Genomic DNA, 11,298 nt, shown 5'->3' with positions numbered 1-11,298 from the left:
AAGTCAGGAGAGTATTAGCAGAAGAGAGACTCTCGGACTGTTTGACAGAGACCTCGACCTTTGGGCTTCTTTGCATAGATATTTGTGTGTTCGTTTGCATATTTGCCAGCAAACTCAATTTGCCTGGGGCCACGCTGGCATCCAGGTGTGTCTCCCCCCATACACACAATCCCCAGGGAAGAGGAGACCCGAGAAACCATAAAGGAGATTGGCCCCAGCTGACCCCCTGAACCCAGCTGGGGACAGCTACACGGCAGTGCCTGCCTGAAGGTGGGCAAGGGAGCCGAGCAGGGCCCCAGGGGCCAGTGGTCCCCCTCCGCCTCCTCCAACATCCGGAGCCCCTCCTCTTCCACACATGTGAATCCAGGAGCTACAGAAGGTGGGGAGCAGTAGGACTCGGGTAGGAGGAGGAAGAATATGGGGAGATGCTAGTCCCTCCCACTCAGAGTTGCGGTCGCCATGGTGACTGAGGACCAGTGAGGCAGGATGGGGTTGAGGATGGGGGTGGGGGTGTGGCAGGGACGAGGAGCTGGGAGACCGAGCGCCTGGCATTCCAGGGGGAGGAAAACGCAGCGGGATTCCCGAGCTCCAGGTAGGGAGCGGGAGGACTGGCAGACAGTTCTAAAGGAGGGGGTGGGCCTTTGTCTGGGGCTGGCTCTGCCCTGAGGAGGGGGCAGACCCAGGGGTCGAGCCACTGTGTGCTCAGCACAGCCTTCCAGACAAGTCCGACTGGAGGAGGGAACCTAGGAGGCCCTGGGTAAGGGGTGAGAGATGGAACTGGGTGGTGACAAGTAGGCGGGAGACAGTGGGGATGAGAAGAGGTGGAGGGACGCCCGGGGCTCAGAGGCTTGGGGACATCCCCAGTGCCTACACACGGCAGGCGTTCAACACGTACACAAGTTGACTTGACTCGCTTGTGATCATAAGGGAGGGGTGGGCAGGTGGGCTGAGGAAGGGGAGTCAGGGGGCGGGTGCTGCTGGGACTGTGCTTTTCTGAGGGAGGAGGCGGGGGACGCTGGACCTGCCAGGTCACTGGTGAAGTGGAGCGGCTTCTATCCTGGCTCACTCAGTGAGGCATCCGTGCTCTGCAGGGGCTCCGAGGAGGCTGCGCCCTGGGGTTAGCTGATACCCGGAGGTGGCACAGGGTGGGCTGGGAAGCAAGCGCTCTGTCTCCTCTCCCACCTCCACCTAGACACCTAGACCTCCACTCTGGGCGACGATACCTGGCAGTAAAGGGCTACTGGGTCATGTGGTCAGGGGCGATGGGGAAGGAATCCTGAGAAGAGCCGCAGGGGAAGAGGCGGAACCCAGCATTGTTGCCACGGGTATCCCCAGGCTAGGATCCAGAGCTTGTGGGGGAATGGGCTGGGGGAGCCCCCAGATTGAGGTTATGAAGATGACATGGCCCATCCGGACTGGTCCCTGCACATCTGACTTCTGTCCACTGCCTCCCCTTCTGACCGGCTGCCCGACTCCACCCCTGGGCAAGGTACTTCCCTCCCTGGCCTCAGTTTCTTCATTTGTACAGTGAGGAAGGGGGTGGGACTCTGTCAGCTCTGAGCATCCTTGACACTGTGGGCAGGACCTGCTCCATAATTTGTGGGGTCCGGCGCAAAATGAAAATGCAGGGCCCCTTGTTTAAGAATCATGAAGACTTTCAAGAGGGCAACAGCAGAGCATTAAGCCAACGTGGGCTCCTGTGAGCACAGCGCCCTGTGTGACTGCACGGGTCAGCATGGTGCAGCCGGTCCTGGCTGTGGGCTCTGCCTGCTGCAGTAGGAAGACAGCAGTGAGGCTTTGGCTCTAACTTGAGGCTGAGATGCGAGGGGCGCACTGCCGGGGGAGCAGAAGCAGGGGTGACACTGATGGCCTTTCTTCAGGGAGCTTCCTGTTCCCTGCAAGTCAGGAATCCCCCTCAGAGATACTGTTTCTTAGCTGGGAGAAACAGAGCCTGATCTACGCCCCCCCACCTTCTCCATCCAAGAGGCTCGGAATTGAGTTTCTTAGACTGGAGCAGGAGGCAGGGCTGAGGGAGCCTCTGTAGAGTCCGTGTAGCTAAGTGATTTGCCTTCTTTTTTTTTCTTTTGAGTCAGGGTCTCACTCTTCTTGCCCAGGCTGGAGTGCAATGGCACAATCATGGCTTGCCACAGCCTTGAACGCCTGGGCTCAAGCAATCCTTCGGCCTCGGCCTCCCAAAGTGCTTGGGATTGCAGGCATGAGCCACGGTAGCTGGTTTGAGATTTCCTTCTAAATGAGGCAAATCTGAATGCAACTTGGTTTCTAGCTGTGTAACCTTCCTCTGTAAAATGGGATTATGGTGGTACCTACCCACTAAGATTGGTGGGAGGACTAAAGCCTGATAGTGTAAACCATTTGTATTGGCTGGAGGGGCTGGGGAAGAGGAGAGCTGGGGCTGGGAGAATTCTGGATGTCTGGAGGAGGAACTGGGGGCGGGACACTGCGTCTACCACTTCCAGAGAGGCAAGAATCGGGCAACGGGCTGGGAGAGAGAACTGGAACTCCCCCCACTTCTCCCTATCAGAACTCCTCCCAGTGACCCAGATAAGCCAATCTGTCTAAGCAGAGAGGCCCAGGGGCAGAGTGGCTTCCCAAATCTGAGCTGGAGGTTAGGGAAACACAGAAGGTAGGGTCTGGGTAAATGGGAATTCTTGATTCTAAGAACCTGAAAGAGACCTGGCACCCAGCCTCTGGGAGAGTCTGGGGGAGTCTTATGCAAGTCCTGACAGAGACAGTTGCCAGAAGGGGTACATCTGAAACCAACCCCTGGGGAAATTGAGCGAGACAGAGAAGGCTGAGGAGCCCAGACACAAAATTCTAAGGTGTAGCCCGGGCTGTGGCATCGCCCGCGTTCGCTGGTACTGCAGCAGGTGGGATGGAAAGTCCACTACCAGAAGGACTTCCTGCTGGTGAGCAATGTGCTTTTAAGATGGAGGTGGGTTATTTATTAGAGCTGGTAGCCCTGGGATGTCGGTGCTCTTTAACCTGAGTCAGCTGACCCAACTGAGGGGGCAGGAACCTACCCACTTTATAGGCCACGGAGTTCTTGGCGCTGGATGCCTCGTTAACTGTGTTATGAGTCTCCCCCAGAGGCTTTGGAGAGGAGTGAGCAGCCACCATAGGGGGCTGGGTACCTCACAAGTGTGTTCATGAAGCATGAGCTCAGATGGGAAATTTTCTGGGCTTCCTACTGGCCTGATGCCACCCTGAGAGTGATGGAGATTAGACTATAGGAGGGACTTCCTCAGAAAAATCATGGATAAGAGCCTCACACAATTGTTTTGTTTTTTGAAGATTATGACCCAACTGAGAGTGGGAGGTTTGAAGGTTAGACCACTGCAGGGACTTCCCAGTAGGTAGAAGTGGAGAGACTCCCACCTTGTGGGTAAGTGAAAAGAGGAATATGAAAGATAGCGTCATGTCCCCTATCTGGGAAATCTTGAGCAAGAGGAGAAACCACTGCTAGGCTGGTTGGACTGGATGGGACGTGACAGAGGCAGGGGAATTGCTGAAATGACCTAGAAGGGCCTTTCAAGCTTTCTGGACGGACTGGGGCAAGAGCGGGAGAAAAGAGAGGTGTGTCTCCCGAGAGGTAGGTGAGCCTCTTTATATTCCCTCCCAATCCACCGACTTCCGCCTAAGCTGGGATCTGTCACAACTCGAGAGGTGGAAATTCTGGTTTCCCTCGCCCAGAGCTCCCAGTGCTGGCTTTGGCACGATGGGCACCTGGAGGGCCGTGCTCCCGTTTCAGCCAGGCTGAGCCTTCTGTCCCCTGCCTCTGGGGCCAGGGACCACCCCCCCTTCTCTTTCTCTTGGATGGCACCGCCGCTCTCTGGTTCAAGGGTATGTGAGGTGAGAGGGGTGGTTTGAGGTTGGTGGTCTTAGGGGAAGATTACAAAGAGGCCTAGGGAGGCAGACAGCTGGGGCAAGAGACTGGGAGGGAGCAGGGGCTGCAGAGACGGGGAGACTGACTGACTCCCTCCTGGCCTGCCTGCGGGGATCAGGCCATGAGGCTCAAGGGGTCAACAGGCCTGAACGTGGTGAAGTAAGGTCCGAGGAGTTGATATTTTGCATACAGGAAACTGCTCCCCCGAAAGTCCTCTGCCTAGGACCAGGCAGTTTGGGCTGTGGACTGTTGGGAAGAGGGAAGGCAAAGGAGGAAAGACATGAGGGATTTCCCTGGGGCCGGGTGAGAAGAGGCAGAGCTGATCTGCCGGTGAGAGAGAAGAGGCAGACACGGACTTTCTACACCCCAGCCAGAGGGGAAAGTGAGGCAACAGGCGAGGTCTGGGAGGAGAATGGAAGTGAGTCTCTCTGAGGGCACTTCAGATAGGGAACCATCCCCTCCCCAGCATCCCCCCCAACTTCTGCTGCCTGGGGCTCTGCGATTGGTCCCCAGGGGGGATGTGGTAAGGACTGCTCACCCAGAAAGTGCCTGGGTGCCTTTTCCCCCAGAGCGGTGTTGTGACAGCCTTTGGCTGAGCATGGCCCTCCCAGCCCTGGGCCTGGACCCTTGGAGCCTCCTGGGCCTGTTCCTCTTCCAACTGCTCCAGCTGCTGCCGCCGACAACGACCGCGGAGGGAGGTGGGCAGGAGCCCATGCCCAGGGTCACATACTCTGCAGGTAAGTGTCTGCTGGCCAGGAAGTGCGGGGATGGCAACAGAGAGCTGGAGGGGGTGGAAGGAGAGAGAGGGAACGGGGTGGGAGGGAAACGGACACAGAGAAACAGAGACACGGGGACACATGCCAGCGAGAAGCAGAGGGCCCTGGGGAAAGACGGAGGCCAGAAATGAAACGGAAACCGAGAGGAAACCCACTTGAGGTACAGACTGAAGAAACGAAAGACGGAGCTGGGGCCAGGAGCCGAGGACACTGCTCCTTGGCCCTTCTAGTTCTCCAAAGTTGGTGATTTTTCTTTCTTTCCTTAAATATCACTGTTAGCCAGGCACAGTGGCTCAGCCTATCATCCCAGCACATTGGGAGGCCAAAGTGAGAGGATTGCCTGAGTCCACATGTTCAAGACCAGTCTGGGCAACTTAGCGAGACCTCACCTCTACAATAAATCAAAAAATTAGCCGGGCATGGTGGCGTGTGCCTGTAGTTCCAGCTACTTGAAAGACTGAGGTGGAAGGATCACCTGAGTCCAGCAGGTTGAGGCTGCGGTGGCCGTGAATGCGCCACTGCACTCCAGCCTGGGTGACAGAGTGAGACTCCGACTCAAAAAAAAAATGTCACTGTCACCAAGCTGGGCACATCAAACCCCTAACTTCCTCCAAACCCCTAGAGCCCCAAAGTCAAGGCCCATGCTAGAAGACTATCTGTGGACCTAGTGACCCAGGACACGCCAGGCCCAGTCAACCACAGAGATCATGCTGGACCACATCATGTCCAGTACTAGGGACAACCAGTAGAATATGGGCTGTGGAACCCACTAAGAGGGAGCACAGCTTGACTGGTTTCTGTTTTGGTTTATTTTTTATTTTTATTTTTTTGAGTTGTAGTGTCACTCTGTCGCCCAGACTGGAGTGCAGTGGCCGCTCCCAGTCACCGCAGCCTCGACCTGCTGGGCTCCGGCGATCCTTCCACCTGATTTTTTATTTATTGTAGAGATGAGGTCTCACCAAGTTGCTTAGGTGGGTCTCGAACCCACAGGCTCAGGCAATTCACTCACTTCAGCCTCCCAAGGCGTGGGATTACAGGCTGAGCCACTGAGCCCGGCTGTTTTGGTTTTTTGCAAGCCTCTCACCTCGCCCTCCCAAAGTGCTGGGATTACAGGCTTGAGCCACCGCATCCAGCCTTGGCTGGTTTCTTACTGAGGCTGTGGGGGCTGCTGACTCTGTCTCCTCCTGGGAGATTTGGGGAAGGACATGGACCCTGGAGGAGTTATTAGGGGTGCGGGCTCCTGTGTGTGGCTGTTTCTTTAACATCTTTCTTTCTTTTTTTATTTTTTTTTGAGTTGGGGTCTCACTCTGTCACCCAGGCTGGAGTGCAGAGGCATGATATGGCTCACTGCAGCTTTGACCTCTTGGGCTCAGGTGATCCTTTTGCCTCAGCTTCCCAGTAGCTGGGACTGCAGGACCGTGCCACCATATCCAGCTAATTTTTTGATTTATTGTAGAGACGAGGTCTTGCCATGTTGCCCAGGCTAGTCTCAAACTCCTGGGCTCAAGCAATCTGCCCACCTTGGTCTCCCAAAGTGCTAGAATTACAAGGGTCAGCCACTGCACACAGCCTGTTTTTAGTGTCTTTCTGGGGCAATCTGCTACAGGAAATGTGTGTCGCCCATTGATGGAGAGGCCTCCTCTGTGTTGGAAGCTGGGAATACAAATATGAACAGGATTCAGCCCCTACCCTCCAGGTGTTCACAGTGTCACTGGGGAAGCAGATGGGCAATCAGACCATCACACTACAGGGAACTGAGGGATTTCTTCAGCTCTGGGGGTCCTGGCCTCCTGGAGACACTCCTCCCTGAGGCTGGCCCTTCCAGCAGCTTGCCACACCTTGTTCCCAACCCCTCCTCTTAGTCCTAAGATTCTCTGAGCCTGCAAGGTACCAATTAGCTAGTCAGCCTCCTCACTAATGTGGCAGCGCAAATGTACTAGCAAGAGAGGACTTGGGAGCTCCTTTCCCCTGGCTGATGTGCCAGTGGGACAGAAACACCCCTCGCCACTACTACCACACCAAGGTCAAGGAGAGGGCCCAGGTGAGCCTCTTGCAACAGGCTTTCCTCCCCTGTCCAGGTGACATGTAGGCACGCCCACAAGGAGCTTCGAAGAAAAATGTTTCCTTTCTGTTTATGGTGATTCTAGTGGTAGAAATTTCCTGTAACAGAAGGGGAAGGAAGCAGGGGTGGTGGTGGGTGGCGAGAGGGACCCTCTGACACAGTCCTGGCGCGTCTAGCTTTCCCACTTGTGGCTGCCAACACCTTCCTGTCTGTCTGTCAGCAGCTCCCCTTCCAGTGGGGACTGAGGTATCTTCTTCCACCACATGAACGAACACCCATTGTGCCTATTTCCTATCCCTTTGTCATGGGTGCAGGCCATTCTTCCCTAGCCCAGGCTGGCATGACCCTGTCCCTGGCTGCCTCTCCTCTCTGCTCTGGACTCAACACACCAAGTTCCTGACTGGGCTCAGTGGCTCAGCCTGTAATCCCAGCACTTTGGGAGGCTGAGGCGAGTGGATTGCCTGAGCCCTTGGGTTTAAGACCAGCCCAGGCAACTTGGTGAGACCTCATCTCTACAATAAACCAAAAATTATCCAGGCGTGGTAGCGCGCACCTGTAGTTCCAGCTACTTGGAAGGCTGAGGCGGAAGGGTCGCTGGAGCCCAGCAGGTCGACGCTGGGGTGGCTGTGAGTGTGCCACTGCACTCGAGCCTGGGCGACAGAGTGAGAATCCAACTCAAAAGGAAAAAAAAAAAAGCTCCTGTGGCTGCCAGAAGCAGGGAGCTGCTGGGAGAAGAGTGAGTCTGGCTGCCAAGGCCAAGGCCAGGGGAGCACACTCTGCCAACCCTTCCCTTCCCCCACTTTGATCTCAGGAAATCAGCTGCCTGCCCATTAAGTCCTCATTATTTTCTTCTTCTCATCACCTCCCACAGGGGATGGACGCAGGGCACTTAGCTTCTTCCACCAGAAGGGCCTCCAGGATTTTGACACTCTGCTCCTGAGTGGTGATGGGAACACTCTCTACGTGGGGGCTCGCGAGGCCATTCTGGCCTTGAATATCCGGGATCCAGGTGGCCCAAGGCTGAAGAACATGGTGAGGAGGCTGGGGAGAAAGGGCATGGACTGGGCGTGAGGAGGAGGCTAGCAGCTGTCCTATGCCTAGGCTGCTGTGGGCAAATTACTGCCTGATTGCTGTTAACTATAATCAGTAATTCTTGGTATCACCAATACTGGTTGAATAATATTAATTGCAAAAACGGCGGATATGGAAATCATTGACACATGAGATAAACATTGACTCAAATTATATCAATAATTTGCCATCCACCCACTAGAAGAGATCACTGAGGCTGGCTTCTGTGTTACAGCCACCCTGATATAGGGGCGATGAGAGGAAGAGGGAGCAGGAAGGATGCGGAGAGGGGCTTAGCTTAACTGATCACCTCTACGTTTTGTGTTTCTCACTGTGTGGGCTGTTGGCCACCTGTGCATGTGGGGTGCTGGTTAAAAACGCAGATTCTCTAAGGTGTGACCCAGGAAACATTATTAACAATTTTTCCAGGAAATGTGTGGTTTGACAACTGCTCCTGTGTATACCATGCATCGCGCTGGGTACTTCACATATGCTACCTAGTGGTGTCTGCCAGCTGCCTATGAAACTGATCAAGATCACTCAGTCAGGAAGTGGCTGAGCCTAGATTTAGACTTGGGTCTGTCTGGTTTCTTAGGCAATGTGCAGTCATAGAGCTATGTATGATGAATATCAGAGGAATAGCTGTGGTCACAAACTGACATTTTTACTGCCCATCGGCATGTCACTAGCCACCATGCCTGCTGGTGATTTCACGCCAGAGCAGAGAAGGGGGTGGCAGGTCCCAGCTAGAGAGGAAGACCTCGTTTTTTTTCATCTTCCCCACTCCCAACTCCCCACTTGCAGATACCCTGGCCAGCCAGTGACAGCAAAAAGAGTGAATGTGCCATTAAGAAGAGCAGTGAGGTAAGTGGAGGTGGGGGTTGGGGGCTCTGGGTAGAGAGCCCTGTCTCTAGACCATCACTGGATGACCATGGGTTGGGCAGTTGGACAGAGCAGTGGAGGGCACTTGTTTGAGTGATGATCACCTGGATTGTTTTGTATAATTAAGTACAGGGAAGGCTGGGCACGCTGGTTCACACCTATAATTCCAGCACTTTGGGAGGCTGAGGTGAGAGGACTGCCTGAGCCCATGGGTTTGAGACCAGCCTGGGCAAGTTGGCGAGACCTCATCTCTACAATAAATCAAAAAATTAGCTAGGTGTGGTGGTGTGTGCCTGTAGGATCACCTGAGCCCAGCAGGTCAAGGCTGCAGTGGCTGTGAGCTTGCCACCGTACTCCAGCCTGGGCAACAGAGTGAGACTCCAACCCCCAAAAAGAAAAAAGATGTACAGGGACTGTCCCAGCATGCCCCAGCTCTTCCCCCACTAGGAATTGAGGGGGCATCCCCTGGGACCCAGGAGTTTGAGGCAAGTGGCCTGGAGGCCTGAATTCCATGTGTCTCCCCCAGATGCAGTGTTTCAACTTCATTCGTGTCCTGGTCCCTTTCAACACCACCCACCTCTACGCCTGTGGCACCTTCGCCTTCAGCCCGGCTTGTACCTTCATTGTGAGTTACCTGGTGGCAGCTCTCAGGCTTCCAGCGTCTCTTCTCACACCTGTCTTGGCCTTTCCTCAGGAGCTCTGGAAAACTCTTGCTTCCAGGCTCAGGACCCTCATGAACGTCCTGGCCCCAGACCAAGATCCCTCTAAGGCTCTTTCCCTTTCTCCCTCGTGACCCTCATTTGCTGGATGTGAGACCCTGGCGTTCTGGCCCCCAGCTTCTACCTCCCTCTAGGAACTTCAAGATTCCTACCTGTTGCCCATCTCCAAGGACCAGGTCACAGAGGGGAAAGGCCAAAGCCCCTTTGACCCCACCCACAAGCACACGGCTGTCTTGGTGGGTGAGTATCCAGTTTCCTGGTCTGTGCCAACATCTGCTTTCTCTAGTCATGCTGTGAAATATGGAATATTACAGTTGCCTAAAAGGCAGGGGAAGCTGGGAACAGCAGTATGTGACTGTAGTCCCAGTTACTCCAGAGGCTGAAGTGGGAGGCTTACTTGAATCCGGGAGTTTGAGTCTAGCCTGGGCAACATAGTGAGACCTCGTCTTAAAAAAAAACAAATTGCCAGGCGCAGTGGCTCACGTCTATAATCCCAGCACTTTGGGAGGCTGAGGTGAGAGGATTGCCTGAGCCCACAGGTTCAAGACCAGCCTGAGCAACTGGGTGAGACCTCATCTCTACAATAAAGCAAGAAAAATCAGCTGGGTGTGATGGCACATGCCTGTAGTTCCAGCTACTTGGAAGGCTGAGGCGAAGTGGAAGGATTGCCTGAGCCCAGCAGGTCGAGGCTGCGGTGGCCGTGAGCTATGAGCATGCCACTGCCCTCCAGCCTGGGTGACAGAGTAAGACTCCAACTCAAAAAAAAAAGTAAAAAAAAAAAAAGGCAGGGGACAGAGAGGAGCAGGGGTCCAGGCACCTCAGAGTACAAGATCAGAGGGATAATTAGGCACACCAACTAACAGCTCCTATTGAAATTGCCACAGAGGTGGTGGAGAGAGATGGATCTGGAGCAACTCAGAGGCGTGAAGATCTGGGAAGGGTATTAGGTAAAGAAGAGGCCTGAGATGCAGTCATTTGTTCAACAAATACGCACTGGTGAGCTAGGCATTATGCTGCATACTATAGGAGTTGCCAAGAAGAAATCATGGCCCTGTGCACTCCTGCACACAAACCGTTACAGATGTCCCACCCTGGCTTCCGGAGGAGGTGGCTTTTGGCTTTTGAGCAGGACATTGAAAGATAGAGTAGGGAAGGTGTTCCAGGGAGAAATGAGTAGGACCCAAGATGTGAAAGTGGAAAACCCGTCACCTTCTGGAATCAGTGAGTGATTCTACTTGGCAGGTGGCTTGGCTGGGTGTGTAAGGGAGTAGCCAGATAAAGGCTGGAGAAGTGCCAAAACATGGAAGGCTACTGGGTTGGCCATTTCCTGTGGAGAGAGGGACCTAAGTAGTGTGCTCAGTGGCAGGGGTGGGATTGGGGGTGGTGAGGGGGAAGCTGGGCTTTGGGGCACCTCTAGAAGGTGCAGAACTATCAGGGATATGGATGCTGCCTCCAGTAGGAAGCAGGTCTAAGGAGGACGGGGAGCCTCCACCTGATTTCTTCTCTCCATCCTCTTCCCACTCTAGATGGGATGCTCTATTCTGGCACCATGAACAACTTCCTGGGCAGTGAGCCCATCCTGATGCGCACGCTGGGATCCCAGCCTGTCCTCAAGACGGACACCTTTCTCCGCTGGCTGCATCGTAAGGACCCGACCCCCATTCAGCACAGGTCTGGCCTCCTCTCCTGAGTCCCGGAGACCTGGCGCTGTGAATGGCCATTAATGTGCTCAACTCTCACTTGTTGGGGGCACACCATGCATTACAGTTAGGTGTTGGGGGGTAGAGCAGGGAAGAAGCCAAAGCTCTGGTCTTCACCAAGCTTTCACTTTCCGTAAATAAATATAAATATATATATATATATATATATATCTTTCTTTTTTTA

At 54.4% G+C, this 11,298-nt stretch overlaps 1 protein-coding gene across 2 annotated transcripts; it reads left to right on the top strand.

Moving 5' to 3' along the window:
- Nucleotides 1-210: 210 nt before the first annotated feature.
- LOC103263291 (semaphorin-4A-like) lies at nucleotides 211-11,279 on the top strand. 2 transcript variants are annotated; one of them, XM_021713905.1, is made up of 7 exons: nucleotides 3,851-3,870; nucleotides 4,474-4,641; nucleotides 7,614-7,774; nucleotides 8,618-8,677; nucleotides 9,222-9,320; nucleotides 9,549-9,654; nucleotides 10,941-11,279. In XM_021713905.1, the coding sequence occupies exons 2-7, from the start codon at nucleotides 4,503-4,505 to the stop codon at nucleotides 11,102-11,104; spliced, it is 729 nt and encodes a 242-aa protein (XP_021569580.1). In that variant the 5' UTR covers nucleotides 3,851-3,870; nucleotides 4,474-4,502; the 3' UTR covers nucleotides 11,105-11,279. The 2 variants fall into 2 exon arrangements, with proteins under 2 accessions (XP_021569581.1, XP_021569580.1); XM_021713906.1 differs by lacking the exons at nucleotides 3,851-3,870; nucleotides 4,474-4,641 and adding an exon at nucleotides 211-592.
- The last annotated feature ends 19 nt before the right edge of the window (nucleotides 11,280-11,298 follow it).

This window comes from Carlito syrichta, unplaced genomic scaffold (assembly GCF_000164805.1).
Source record: "Carlito syrichta isolate Samal-C Ts95f unplaced genomic scaffold, Tarsius_syrichta-2.0.1 Scaffold304791, whole genome shotgun sequence".
NCBI lineage: Eukaryota > Metazoa > Chordata > Mammalia > Primates > Tarsiidae > Carlito > Carlito syrichta.
Note: the sequence above shows the minus strand (reverse complement) of the source record. Positions and strands in the feature narration are given on the sequence as shown.